Genomic DNA, 14,737 nt, shown 5'->3' with positions numbered 1-14,737 from the left:
ATACAATTTATTATGCCATCATATTAAGAAGCATTGTGCAATCATCACCACAATCAATTTCAGACCATTTTCTTCCTGTGTTCATGGTTGTTAGCCCCCCGATTCCACTCATCCTCTCCTACCCTGCCCCTATCCAGTACTGTCTCCATAGATCTACTTATCCTGAATTTCAGAATACAGAAAATCACAAATAACAAAACTCAATAGCACAAGCAAGCTAGCCAGCAGAACAAAACAAAAACCAACAGCACCTAGACAAAACAGAAAAACTTTAATAAAAAAAGAAAACGGAAAATATTAAAATGTGGAACAAATTTAAAACGGGTCAACAGGAAGTATCAGACAATAAGGTGTTGACCTAAGTACATCTGCCATAATCGACGTTACAATCCTGTCTGTGGGAGGGTAAGGCTAGTCTGACTACTGTTGAGGGAATTCAGTGGAAACTTCATCCATGTGAGGACCCGGCAGATGAATTTGGGGCATCCACTGACACCTGTAGCCTTCTGCAAACTGGGTCTTCACAATTTAAGTTCTGATACTATTCCCTCCTCGGATTTTATTTACCATTCTTGGGTCCCACAGGCTGGGGTGCTATGTCCATGTGGACTTAGCTGATGCCTCACTTAGGTGGATGGCTACTTGTTTGAAAACAAGCTTTAAAAACCCCACATGCCATTCTTGCTGATCCATGGCTTTCTTCCTGGTAGTGAGAGCCCCATTCCTGCTTCTGAGATGGCTCGTTTTTTTAAAAAATTGTTTTATTAGGGACTCATAAGCTCTTATTACAATCCATCCATCCACCCATTGTATGTCAAGCACATTTGTATATTTGTTGCCATCGTCATCCTCAAAACATTTGCTTTCAAAAACATTTTTTTTTTGCTTTCTACTTGAGCCCTTGGTATCAGCTCATTTCCCCCCTTCCTCCCCACTCCCCCTTTCTCACGAAACATTGATAATTTATAAATTATTTTGTCATATCTTACACTGCCCAACATCATCCTTCACCCACTTTTCTGTTGTCTGGCCCCTCAGGAGGAGGTTATATGTAGATCAATGTAATTGGTTCCTCCTTTCTACCCCACCTTTCCTCCACCCTCCCAGTATCGCCACTCACAGCACTTGTCCTGAAGGGATCATCCACCCTGGATTCCCTGTGTTTCTGGTTCCTATCTGTACCAGTGTACATCCTCTGGTCTAGCTGGATTTGTAAGGTAGAATTGGGCTCATGATAGTTGTGAGGGAGGGGCGGAAGGGAAGGAAGCATTTAAGAACTAGAGGAAAGATGTTTCATCATTGCTACACTGCACCCTGACTGACTCCGTCTCCTCCCCATGAACCTTCTGTAAGGGGATGTCCAATTGCCTACAGATGGGCTTTAGGTCTCCACTCTGCATCCCCCCTCACTCACAATATGATTTTTTTGTTCTTTATTCCCGATACCTGATGGCACGTTTTGAACCCAGTGAAATGACAAAATGGACTAACCCCCAATTTAGACTTCCATACATTCTATTTGCATGTTACTCTCCAGGCATTTGATGAAAGCTACAGAGACGATGGCAAGAAGGGCCATGTCAGAGTCACTCACTGCACCTCAGCTGGAAAGCCCTCAGGCTCTCACATGAAACCCATTTATTTCCACTCTTGGCTTCAGAGTGCACACTCGCACTCTTACAGAGTGTGCACACTTACATCTGAGGCTAAGAGTGGAAGTAGCTTTAAGTTGGATTCTCAAGCTTTATTCCACATACTTTAAAACTCAATTTTCCAATGTGAATGAGGGGGAGCGCGGAGTGGAGACCCAAAGCCCATCTGTACACAATTGGACATCCTCTTACAGAAGGGTCACAGGAAGAGATGAGCCAGTCAGGGTGCAGTATAGCGCTGATGAAATATACAACTTTCCTCCAGTTCTTTAATGCTTCCTCTCCCTCACTATCATGACCTCAATTCTACCTTACAAACCCGGCTAGACCAGAGCATGTGAACTGGAAGAAGTGGAAACACAGGGACTCCAGGACAGATAAACCCCTCAGGAACAGCAATGACAGTGGTGACACTAGGAGGGGAAGGAGAAGTTGGGGGAGAAAGGGGGAACCGATCACAAGGATCTACATATAATCCCCTCCCTGGGGGATGGACAACAGAAAAGTGGGTGAAGGGAGACATCAGACAGTGTAAGACATGAATTAAAAAAAAAAAGATCAAAGGTTTATGAGAGAAGGAGGGTGGGGAAGGGGGGAAATGAGGAGCTGATATCAAGAGCTCAAGTAGAAAGCAAATGTTTTGAAAATGATGATGGCAACAAATATACACATGTGCTTGACATAATGGATCTATGAATGCATTGTGGTAAGAGCTGTAAGAGCCCCCATTAAAATGATTAAAAATAAAAACACCAACAACCAAAATACCTCAATTTTCAGCCTTTTCCTCAAACAGCAAGAGTTGGGTAGGGCAGAAAACCCTCTCTGAAAACAAATATTTCACATAAAAGTACACAGACATCTCCCTTTCCGACCCTGATGGCACCCTTCGACTTCCGTTGAGAAAATGGCACAGAAACACAGCTTGACCCTGTGAAATCAATGCCTTGGGGTGGACTTGGGCGAGAAGCTGCCCTGACATGGAATCTCTGAATGCAGTGAAAAGAATTTAGACAGGGACAGAGCGGTGCTTTCAGATTCTGTCTCTGTGTGACTGTTGGCTTCCTTGTTATTTTCTGTAAACCACAATGTACTCAGCCACCAACTAAGACTATCTAATTTGCATGGCTGTGTGAGGATTAAATAAAATACTTCCTGAAGATCATTTGGCACATAGCAGATCCTCAATACATTGAGCCTCATTGGTTGATGTTTTCAGGTTCTCTGGGTGTTAAGCTCTGGGGTCTTAGGGTTGGAGAGCAAGTGCTGGGGCATGGGAACCACAGGGGAATAAAACGAACTGGAAGACTGGGTGTTTCTCAAGTGGTCTGAGTAAGGGCTCAAGCGTCTCCATGGAAAACAGCCAACACTTGCGAAAGGAGGCGATGTCGCCAAAGGCACAAAAGTGAGGGAAGAGGGACGGGATCTTTCCATCAGAGAGGAGTTTTGCATTTAGTGTGGACCGAGGGAAGGATGCAAGGAACACAAAAAAAGGCCAATAAAGGACGATGAATCCGGAAGGTGATTTAGGAGAGTGTAAAGGTGTTAAAAGAAGAAACTGTGATCGTTAATAGAAACAAATGAAACACTTGTGCAGTGATCGTGATCAGAGGCCCTGCCCACACTCCCAAATACATCTCAGATGTTGACCCAACGCGCCTAGGGAACTCTCAAAAGAAAACCTTAGAAGTGGTTATATAGGTAACACTTGTAACAAAATTGAGCAATAAACATGACACAACGTGTTACCAATTCATTCATGGCCGAAGGAAAACACTGTTAACATTTTGATGTGCTTTCTTTCCTTTTTAAAAAACATATCTTTTATCACAGTTGTACAAATGTTGGATCTTTTTTTTTTTTTTTAGTATATGTGCTGCCGAAGCGAGCACTTTTTTTTTTTTTTTAAACTCAGGCTCTGGTATTTTCCCATGGCAATGAGATCACTGATCTCCTTTTTAAACGTGTTTGCAAAATGAGTGCACATGGCAGTGCACTTCACCGATGCTTTGGGGTTTCCACATGCAGGAGCTTCACCTTCTCAGGCAGTGCGTCGATGAAGATCAGCAAAAACAATGGTCAGTTTGACAGCATCATACACGTTCCTTTCCCAGGATATTCCCTCCCATTCCTGATTTCAGGAAGCCAGCGAGACATGGCGGGAAGGAAAGACTAGCCTAGGACCTGGGAGCTGCTCAGACCTGTTAGGCGGTAATGCCCACGGTCGGCAGTTCAAAACCACCCACTGCTTTGAGAGAAAAAGATGGGACTATCTACTCCCGTAAACGAGTTCGTTTCAGAAATCCACAGGGACACTTCTGTCCTGTCCTATAGGGTCACTATGAGTTGGTATTAACTCGATGGCAGTGAGCTTGCTTTTTTTTAAAAGAAAGATCCCTGGGTGTGCAAACAGTTAAGCACTTGACCCTTTGGAGGTTTAACCCAGAGGTGCCCATAGTGAACTGCTTCCGAAAGGTTATATAACTCTGGGAATCCTGTGGACCGTCTGCCCTGTCACACCTGGGGTTGCTGGGAGTGGGGCTCGACCTGATGAGAACTGGTTTGATTCAGGCTTTGTGTAGTGTCCTTGGAGCACACAGCGTGTGAGGTCCCAGGACCACCAGGCAGGGATACTAAAGAGTTTTAGGGAAGAATGCGTGACCAGCATGATTGTGGAGACTGCCCGTGGAAGCACCAGTCAGAATGTTCTTCACCCCAAAGCATTTGGGGGAACCACTTGCTCCAAGCGTCCATTGTTGGTGCTGTTGGTAGGTGCCTTCTAGTCCGTTCCGACCCATAGCAACCCTATTACGACAGAACGAAACACTGCTGGGTCCTGCGCTCTCCTCACCACTGCTCTTAAGTTTGAGTTCATTGTAGCCACTGAGTAAGTCCATCTGGTAGAGGGCCTTCCTCCCCTCTACTTTACCAAGCATGATGTTCTACGGGTCTTGGCCTCCCCTGACATGTCCTCAGGACGTAAGATAAGTCTTGCTATCCTTGCTTCAAGGAGCCATCTGGTTGTCCTTTTTTCAACATAGAGCTGTCTGTCCTGTTAGCAGTGCACGGCATGTTCAATACTCTTTGTGAGCACCACAATCCACATGCATGGATTCTTCTCCATACTTCCTTATTCAATGTCCACTGTTCACATGCATATGAGGCCACTGAAAGTAGCATGGCTTGGGTCAGGTGCACCTTATTCCTTATACCAACTTTGCTTTTCAACACTTTAAAGAGGTCTCGTGCAGCAGATTTACCTATGCAATAAGTTGTTCGATCTCTTGACTGCCACTTCCGCGAGTACTGAGTGCAGATCCGTACAAGATGAAGACCAAAAAAAGCAAACTGAGTGCCCGGTAGGCGACGCCGACTCCTAGCGACTCTATGAAGACAAGGTAGAGAACTGCCCTCATGTGCTTCCTCAACTGTGACTCTTCACAGGAGTAGAAAGCCTTTCTCCTCAGAGCGGCTGGTGGTTTCAAGCAGCTGACCTTGGGCCCTGCAGCCCAATGTATAACTACTAGAGCACGAGGCTCCTCTGAGCAAGGTGCAAGGTGTCCAAGACACCATCATTTTATTTCAGTTGATACTCACATTTCTTGGTTTCTGCCCTGCTGGGGGGACAGACCACTCGAAGGGAGGGTGGTTATTGTCCGCATGTAAGAAGTCCTGCCTTACCCTCTTCTGTCTCCTTTCTGCCAGTAGTTCTCAAGGGGACCTGTTGAACATGATGTGTGTTTTGTTATGACAGTGATGGAGAGGCCGCACTACTGACAACTGGGTAGGTTGCAAGTACTACTGACAACTGGGTAGGTTGCAAGTACTACTGACAACTGGGTAGGTTGCAAGTCACTCTTCAAAGCACAGCCCGGGCAATGCATTGTCCCTCCTCCAGACTCTCCAATGTCCCCCAGGACACTCATGTAGGTGAAGCCATGCTTAATTATCTAAGTCTAGGATTTAATAGTTTTTTTAATGGTTTTAATATACAATTGAACTTTCTAGGAATGCAATTACAGTTCTGCGTAAATGTAGGGAAGCCTGACTTTGCTACCAAGTGTTTGTTCAACATTTCATTAAATCATGCCGTGGAAGGCAGCATGCTGGAGGGAGTTGACTCACCGGCTCAGCACCTGTATGAGCCGCGGGCGGAGCAGTTCCTGTCTGGGATTTCGTGGATAGGTGGAAGCATCTGTCTACCTCATTACAACTTTCTCTGTTGTCGCGTTTCAGCACTCACACATTCAAAAGCTGTTTATATCACTTTACTACAGATTCTGTTCTTTCAGTGCCACCTCGATTGTTCAGATAAGGAAGCCTTTTTTTTTTTTAATTTGTGGAGATCGGTTGTATATCTATGAATTCCCACTCAGGAGAGTAAAGGGGTCAGTACGAAATATTTGTTCTTAAAAGGGATTGCAGGTGGAGAACCTTAGTTCTGTCTCACCTCTAGGCCCAAATGCCTCTTGGAGAACAAAAACCGTGTGTGTGTGTGTGTGTGTGTGTGTGTGTGTGTATACACACCACCTACTTCACCCTGTCTCTAGAGATGCGGATCCATGTCTCCTTCAGCCAAGAGATACTGAGTACTAGGCCTTGATGGGATTCCGAGAAAATACGGTTTCTTGCCAACCAGGGGGCTGTCTTTTCTCTGTGCCCCCAACTCCTGCCTCAATTAATTTTCTTGCTGCCCCTTCCCCCTCGTTGGCTACCAACCAACCTCTGGACGCTCCCTTCACGGAGTAGGCGGTGCTGGACCCGTGGGCCGCTCAGGTCTATCGGCTCTCTCGTTGTTCCTCCATCCAGGTGCCTCCCTGGTTTCCCCCCCTCCTCCCCATCTCCTGCCTGACCCTGATTTCTCCTTGCTCCCCCACCAGCTTCCCTCCTCCTCCGTGCCCTGGCCTCGGCCTGCCGCCTCTCACCACTCCATCCAGGGCTACCTCCTCTCCCTGCAACCGTCTCCCGCACCTGCTTCCGTTCCAGGATCCTGTTCTCCGGCCCCAACCAGGTTTCCCCGGCCGGTCCCTAGTGGTGGGGGGTAGGAGTACCGGGATGCCCTCCACCCGCCCCCCGGCGCTGTGGGCGGTCCAGGGCGGGGCCGAGATCCGGGGCGGTTCCCGGGGCTCGGGTTGTGGGAGGTGCCCTCTCCCCGGTTTCCCCCCCTCTTCCCCCCGCCCAGTCTTCCCTAGCACCCTCCTTCCTCCCTCCGCCCGGGAGCTTTCCCGGTGCCCGGCGCCGCCTCCTTCCCTCCCGGCTCCCGCCGCCCCGGGAAAGGAGAAACGGGGGTGGGGTCTGAAGGAAACCGAAGAGGAGGGCAGAGCCCCTGGCCGGGCTGGAGGCCGGATTGGAGGGGAGCAGGGCCGGGAGGAAGGAAGGTAGAGGAGCGGGGAGCGGGGAGGAGCGGCCGGGCTCGGGGCCTGGAGGCCCGGAGAAAGCCGGGGAGCCGGGCGGCGCGTCGAGGTAAGCGCAGGGCCGGAGAAGCGAGGCTTGGCGAGGGCGCGCGGTGGAGGCCGGCGCCCCCCAGGCCACAGCCTTGGGCCCGCGGGGCAGAGGCGAGTAGGGGCGCCAGGGAAGGATGGGGAGCGTGGGGACGCCGGCTCGGGCGAGCCCCGGGGGCCCGGGGAGGAGGTGGGGAGAGGTGGAGTCCCGGGAGGGTGGGGGGCCGAGGGAGGCTGGAGGAGGGTGGGGACAGGCATCTCTCCTCCTTTCCCCCCACCCCGCGCCGGGCTCCGCCCCCGCCTCCTCCGCGGGGCGCTCCTCTTGCCCTGGGGACCCGGGGACGGGGTGCTGGGAGGCCGGCCGCCGGATGTGTCCGGCGGGGCTCGGTCCAGCCCTCACGGCTGCCTCTTGTTCAGATGCTGCTGCTGCTGCTGTTGCTGCTGCTGGCTCGGCTCTTTCTCCGCCCCCTGGGCGCGGGCGGGGCGCAGACCCCCAACACCACCTCGGAAGGTGCACCCTCCTCTGGCGATCTCGGGCCCTCCTCCTCCTCTGCCCCCCACCTCCTTTTTCTGGTCCTCAGTATCCTAGCAGCCCTGCACAGCATCCCTTACTACCTGACGGTCCTTTCCGGTCGGCCCCACCTACTCCTGCGGGCCTCCTTTCCGCCTTCCAACATTACTACTCTGCCCTAAGCTTACTACACAGGACCACCCCGCCCCACCCCATGCCCCCTCTCGCCCGATTCAGCTCAAATGTGCCATCTTGGTCTTTCTCATCAGTTCCATCGCCCTTGGACCCCCCACTTACCCCATTTCCCACAACCTGCACTCCGCCCCCCTCACCTTGCAGGTGGGTGTTCCCTTCTGCCCAAAGCCCCTGCGGCCTTAAATCGCTGTCCTTTAGTCCCGGGTTCTGTGCCAGTCCCCACGCTCTTTGCCCAACACCCCACCCCTCCGCCTGCCCACTGGCCACGCCTTACTCTCCCCAGCCGGCCGGTGGCCGCTCACTCTGCCTTTCCGTGTCCCCACGTTCTCCTTGCACGCCTCCCGGACGCGTCCGCCAGGCTGCCACATTATACACCCACCCTGGGAAGGGGGCATCAGGTACCGGGGCTTGACTCGGGACCAGGTGAAGGCTATCAACTTCCTGCCGGTGGACTATGAGATTGAGTATGTGTGCCGTGGGGAGCGCGAGGTGGTGGGGCCCAAGGTGCGCAAGTGCCTGGCCAACGGCTCCTGGACAGACATGGACACACCCAGCCGCTGTGGTGAGTAAGCTCGAAGAACCCTTCCCGGCTTCAGGGCCTCCCCTCTCCCCCCCCAAACTTAGCATCCACTACTTGCAAAGCGCAGCCGAACCCACAAAGGCATTTATTGAACAGTTACTATGCAAAAGGGGCTTCCCAGGGACTTGTCTGGGGGCAGGCGGAGCAAAACAAAATGTTAAGGAGCTTATCACGTGTTTACCTATCTTTGGCTCCCACGGAGACTGCATGCCTGTGAGGTGAAAGTCGGTTTATTATTAATATGAACTAAGAATCCCAAAGAAAGGCATCTCTGATTGTGCATCCAAAGCCATCTCCATTCACACATTTGCAAGCCTGAGAAGCGCCCACTGTAGCCAACTTCGAAAGGACCCTATTTTATGAGCTTATAGCTCCATCTTGGGTTCTACAGTGGAAATGCCTTTCTTTTCTTTTTTTATTTCCCTTTAGGGAATGTGTAGGGTTAAGGGTTGCCTGGTGGGGGAGTGGTTATGCTTGTTGCAATGTCAGCAATTGGAAACCACCAGCAGGTCTTCGGGACAAGCTTATAGAGGAGACCTATCCTGTCCTATAGCATTGGGAATAGACTTGGCTGCAGAGTTTGTTCTTTTGAGGGGGTTAAGGAATGGGATGGGAGGTGTGTTCCGTCCTTCTATCAGGATAGACTGGGGCTGGACCCCAAACCCAACCAGAAGAAAGGCAGCTTCCTTCAACCCCGCTCTGCTTATTTATCTTTCCACAGTCCGAATCTGCTCCAAGTCTTATTTGACCCTGGAAAATGGGAAAGTTTTCCTAACGGGTGGGGATCTCCCAGCTCTGGACGGAGCCCGGGTGGATTTCCGATGTGACCCCGACTTCCATCTGGTGGGCAGCTCTCGGAGCACCTGTGGTCAGGGCCTGTGGAGCAGCGCCAAGCCCCGCTGCCAGGGTGAGGGGATGAAGGGCTCCCTGCGTGCTTCTGCTGAGGATGCTTGGGGAAAGATGTTAGTGGGATGGGTGGTGAGAAGGGACAGGGCTCTGGACAAAGTGTGTGTGTCTGTGTGTGTGTTGGGTGGAGGGACTTGGGGTGGGACAGAGGGGTAAGCCTAATTCTTTCCTTCATCCATTTGTCTCCAATTCCTCTCAAAAGTATTGCTTCCCAAAAGTATACCTTCTTTTGTTCCTATTTTAATATCTTTTCCCCACTCCAAGCCTTGGGCCTTACATTTTCTCTTCCTTTATAAATCTCACCCTCCGGTCATCCTCCTTAAAGGTTTCCCCAACCTCAGCCCTTTTCTCTCAACTTTGAGCTTTCTCCACAACACCCTCTTCTAGAACCTCCTCCTTCCTTACTATATCTCTACTCTTTCCTCATGTCATCGAGAAAACAAATAAATTTCATGTCATATTTAGAACAATAAGATTGGGAAGGAGATCTGGGGGTGGAAAGTATTGGGGTAGAAGCCCTACAATCGGAGGCGGAATTGACAGAGTATTATGGGTGGATTGGAGTCCTGGAGGCTTAGTGATTATGCATTGAGCTGCTAACCACAAGGTCAGCAGTTCAAAGCCATCAGTCACACCATGGGAGAAAGAGGAGGCTTTCCACTCCTGTAAAGAGTGACAGTCTTGGACACCCACATGGGCAATTCTACCCTGCCCTATAGGTCGCTGTGAGTCGGAATCCACTCGATGGCAGTGGCAGAGATTAGGGGGTGGAGGAAGAGGATAATCATTTTCTACACTCAGTTACCTCCCAGACAACTCCCTTGTGTTCCCCACTTTTTGGTCATCTAGTATCAGAAGTGTCCCCCTTTCCTGATCACCCAGACCCTCCCGCTGTGTCTCCTGATGGCAGCTGGTTTCTTTGTCTCTACTCTTGTAGAAAGGAGCCCTGCTGGTGTGGTGGGTGATGCAGTTTGCCTGCCACCTGCGACACCAACAACTAAAATCTGCCAGTTTCTCTGCTGGAGATAGATGAAGTATTCTGCACGTCTAGAGATTTAAAATTCCCAATGGGGCAATTCTGCCCCGTCCCGGAGTTGAAACTGACTTATGGCTATGGATTGAGTTTTGAGCTCCTGGTGGACGCTCAGACCTTGATTTCATTACTTAACGCCGTTATTCTACGTCTAGTTTACAATTCTGGACACTGGGATCCAATTGTAGAAAAGGACTATCCTCCACTCCCTGATCTCTGTCACTGGGTTTACCAGGAAGCTAATAAAGCTTATGCTTTGAGGGCTCTCACGCCATAGGCCTCTTATTACTGATGGCCCACTAATATCACATGTGCTAAAAGCCAGAAAAATTTACAGCAATTGGTTCAAACCAATTATATTTGCAATCTTTCTGTCATAAAGAGAGACCTCAAATTTTATCATCTTCAGGCTCAGCAAAGCAAGGGCCTGCTCCAGCCTTAGCCATGGGACATAAAAGCCAAAAACCGACAAATCCTGACCCCCAGCTCCACCTTGCTCTTATCGCCAGGCACCTCCCCCCCAGAAACGCCGCGGCCGCCGGCAAGGACTGGTGTGGGAGGGGGCTGGGGATCAGGCCTGGGAAGCTGGGCGCCCGTGGTAACTGTTCTCTGATCCCGTCTTTCCCGCTGCCAGCGAACCGAACGCCACACTCAGGTGAGCCGAGCATCCCTATTGCGTGCCCCGCAACCATTCTCCACCCCCTTACTGTGGCCCTAGGCCTTGGGGCCCAGTCTGTCTGTCGCCGTCCTCCCTCCCCAATTCCCGCTTCAGCCCCGGTTTTCGGTTTTCCGCGGCCTGTGCTCCCACTGGACGCACTGCTCGCCTGCACTCGCTTGTCCAGACTTCTTTTGAGGTTTCCGGGGCGGACGCCCTGCAGGGGGATGGGGGTGGCGGTGGGGCAGGGTGCGGGAGACCCCCACCTTCCGGGGAAGCATGTTACGAACAGTGTCCCCAGGACGTCACCGAGCTGGTCATCCCCGCACCCCATCTTTGGCCTGGCCTCGCACGTCCCCTTTTTTAGAGCCTCCCTAAATCCTAGCCTTTCTGGTCTCAACACCCTTTCTCAGCCTCGGCCTCCCCTGCCTCAACTTTCTGTCTTGTATTGCTACACCGGGGCCCTCCACCCCAACTCTTCCTCCCCCCAGCACCCCTCCCCGCTCTCCTTACCCGCCTTCAGACCTGCACTCTTCGCACTCCATCCCATTTCTGATGCCCGGGGACAGCCCCTTTCCTTCCCGCCCATCGCCGCCCGGTCCCTGGCTCCCAGCTGCTCCGGCCTCCTCCGCCCACCCCGCCCTCCTGGCACGCCCCTTCCCCGCCCCCTTCTTCCCCGCGGTCCCCCAAAATGAGACCCTGCCCTAGCACGGCCATTCTCGCCGCCCCCACAGCCCCCGCCGCGATCGCCCCTCTCCTGCCCCCTCCCCTTCCCTGCCCTTGGACTGATGTCTCCCCCGGCCCTCCCCCCCCACCGGCGCTCGCCTCACTCCCTGCTCCTTTCCTCCTCCCCCGCCCTCCTCCTGTGCGCCCCCCCACCCCGCTGCTGCGCGCCGCTCGTGACGTCAGAGCCCCCTCCCAGCCCCACATCCTCCTCCTCCTCCTCCCCCCTCCGTCGGTCAGTCAGTGCGAGGAGAGTCCGCGGTGGCCGCGGGGCGAGCCGGAGCTGCGGGGCCCGAGGAGCTGATCTTGCCTGCTGCCCCCTCCTCCCCACCAGACCAGGGATGGAGGCGCCTTCTCGTCACCCATTCAGCAGCCCTCCCCGGGAAAAGTGTCCCCCCTGAGCTCCTCCCCCTCCTCCAGCGGCTACCCCCGCCCCCCCACTATGGGTCCGGGGGCCCCCTCCCCCCGGGTGGGGTGGCCACTGCCGTTCCTGGTGGTGATGGCGGTGGGGGTGGCTCCGCTGTGGGCCTCCCACTCCCCCCATCTCCCGCGGCCTCACTCGCGGGTCCCCCCGCACCCCTCCTCAGAGCGGCGCGCTGTGTACATCGGGGCGCTGTTCCCCATGAGCGGGGGCTGGCCCGGGGGCCAGGCCTGCCAGCCCGCGGTGGAGATGGCGCTGGAGGACGTGAATAGCCGCAGGGACATCTTACCGGACTATGAGCTCAAGCTCATACACCACGACAGTAAGGTAACCCTGGACTTGGGGGTCGGTGGGGAACTGGGGGGGGGGCGGGTGGACCAGAGGGCTTGCGGCATGAGCCCAGGCGGAGTTGCCTCTGGCCTTTTGAGGGAGGAGTCCCCCCATCTGTGACTGGAAGGGGCAGGAACTGGGGGTATGGGGGCTCAGGGAGAATCACAGGACAGGAGGTTCAAGATGAGGGGCTAGGGGTTCAAGATGGTATCACTTGGGAGGCAGATACTTCACTCTATGCGGAGACCCCCGGGGTGAATGGCAGGGCTGGGTTTGGGGGGACTGATGATGGATCCCGGGCTGCAGCCAGTCCTGCTCCCCGGGAGTAAACTCAGCCTGGGATGGGTTGGGGGATGGATGGAGCCGACTGTCAGAGGTGAGCGCTGGATCAGGGGTTTACATTTACCATGGTAACAAGGTAAGTCTCCTCGCGACGCGTGGGTTGGGGCTGGATGGAATAGACAAGGAATGAGGAGAATTTGGAGAGACTTGAGACACTAGTTTATTGATCACAATAAACAGCAGCCTGACTCCCCCTCTTGCCTTCATCCTTGATTCCTTAACGATGCGGATATATGGTATGTGATGGATGAAGATAGGCCCTGGGAAAATGGGGCAGACCTAGCGTCCCGGTGGGAGCCTTCATAATAGCTTGGGGACTGGGAGCAGCCAGAATATAGGAGAAGCGAAAGCATGTGAAAAATCAAGGGGCAGCCTATGGAACTTGGGTCCTGAATTCAGCTTCCTTTGTAGTGTCTGGGCTGCTGCATCGCTGGAGGATGGGGAGGGGGACAGGGGAATGGGAAGAACATTTGGGTATGTGCAGGGTCCCATCGTGAGACTTCTTTCATGAACAATTGTGACTTCAAATTCATCCCCATAGAAAGGGACTGAAGGGATGGGAGGAGGGGGAAATAGGCTCAGAGTAAAGAGGAGAAGGCTTGGTGATTTCACACCTGGAGTGGACTGAGGAGTTAAACCCCTCTTTAGAACAACACTGTAGACTGAGCAGTGGGCATTGGAGTGAGTGAGCGGGATGGGGGCAGACGGAGGGGTGAAGAAGACCACGAAGAGCAGAGGTTACACGGAGAGAGCACTTCAGATCCATCCTGCCACTCTGACCCACAATGGCTCCATCAACTTCAGTGTTCACAAGAATCCTCGGAGGAGTTTGTTAAAAATACAGATTCTAACTTCTCGGTCAGAGATGAGTCCCAAGTAGCTGCATTTTGTACTAAGAGAAACCCTGCCCTGAAGGTGTACCCTGGTGCTTGCTGCAGGTATGATAGCTCTGGGGAGAGAGGGGGGGGGGTCCCCGAAAGGAATGAGGTACAGGGGATAGCGAAATTCAGGGTCAGAGGTGGTGGGCAGGTCGAGCGCAGTAGGCTAAGAAGCTGATTGGCTTGGGCTGAGGTGTGGGTGTGGAGAGAGAGACAGGTAGAAATGGGTGCCCGCTATGTGATAGGTATGTGACAGGAAGGTCAGGGAGCCCTGGCTCATCCACCGTGACAGGTGATTCCCTGGAGGTGTTGGGGGTGGGGTGGGGCAAATGAGGACCTGGAGGGGAGAAGGACTGGCAGCAGTGGGGCGGTTGGGAAGGCAGGACTAGGACGCATCCTTTACTGTCTGTGAATCCAGATCTTTGCTGGAGCGAAAACAGCGGGAACAGAGGAAGGCTGTGGGGAGGGTTGACAATTGCCTGGTCTCCTAGATCCGGAAGTGGTGGGAGAATAGGTTTGCGGAAAAAGCAGAACGAAGCAAGCCGAGGTAGCTAAGTAATGAGGGAGGGGACCAGAGACACTGAGAAGGCAGCATAGACACGTCCCAGTTTTTTGATACGTTTTCATTATTCTTATAAACTTATTCGTGAGATACGGTTTACAAGGGTCTTGGGAGACCACAGGATAGTGGCAGGGAGACCTGCCTTTTGCAGGGTGGTGGGAGGTGGGGTGGGTCCCGAGAGTTCTGGGTGAGGGTTTGTTTGTGCCCACTGCCAGCCTTCTCTGGCTCCCCCTTTATAACTTCCCACAGTGTCCCAAATGTCAGGCCTCAGTGGGAAGCCAACAGACTGGGGTGGGGGGGGGCTCCTTTTTTTCCTTTCTACTTGTTCCCCTCCTCCCACCTCCCCGTTTCATCCTCCCCAGTTTTCTGCGCCTCCTCTCTGTCCCCTCTGCCCTCGTTCCCCACTGGCTTCCATTTCTCCTCCACTTCCTTTTGGACTCCAGCCGCTTCTGAAATGTTACATTTCAGCAGGAGGGGACTCAGCAGTGAGAGACCCAGGGCTGCCTCT

The 14,737-nt window shown here is 53.0% G+C and overlaps 1 protein-coding gene across 1 annotated transcript in view; it reads left to right on the top strand.

Moving 5' to 3' along the window:
* Window positions 1–6,845: 6,845 nt before the first annotated feature.
* GABBR1 (gamma-aminobutyric acid type B receptor subunit 1) overlaps window positions 6,846–14,737 on the top strand; it is a 31,451-nt gene continuing 23,559 nt past the window's right edge. The window contains exons 1-6 of the mRNA XM_075532741.1: window positions 6,846–7,115; window positions 7,511–7,604; window positions 8,158–8,361; window positions 9,101–9,286; window positions 10,953–10,973; window positions 12,284–12,444. Coding sequence (XP_075388856.1) covers window positions 7,511–7,604; window positions 8,158–8,361; window positions 9,101–9,286; window positions 10,953–10,973; window positions 12,284–12,444 — 666 coding nt within the window. The 5' untranslated portion in view covers window positions 6,846–7,115. The remainder of the gene's footprint in view (window positions 7,116–7,510; window positions 7,605–8,157; window positions 8,362–9,100; window positions 9,287–10,952; window positions 10,974–12,283; window positions 12,445–14,737) is intronic.

This window comes from Tenrec ecaudatus, chromosome 1, assembly GCF_050624435.1.
Source record: "Tenrec ecaudatus isolate mTenEca1 chromosome 1, mTenEca1.hap1, whole genome shotgun sequence".
Lineage (NCBI taxonomy): Eukaryota > Metazoa > Chordata > Mammalia > Afrosoricida > Tenrecidae > Tenrec > Tenrec ecaudatus.
Note: the sequence above shows the minus strand (reverse complement) of the source record. Positions and strands in the feature narration are given on the sequence as shown.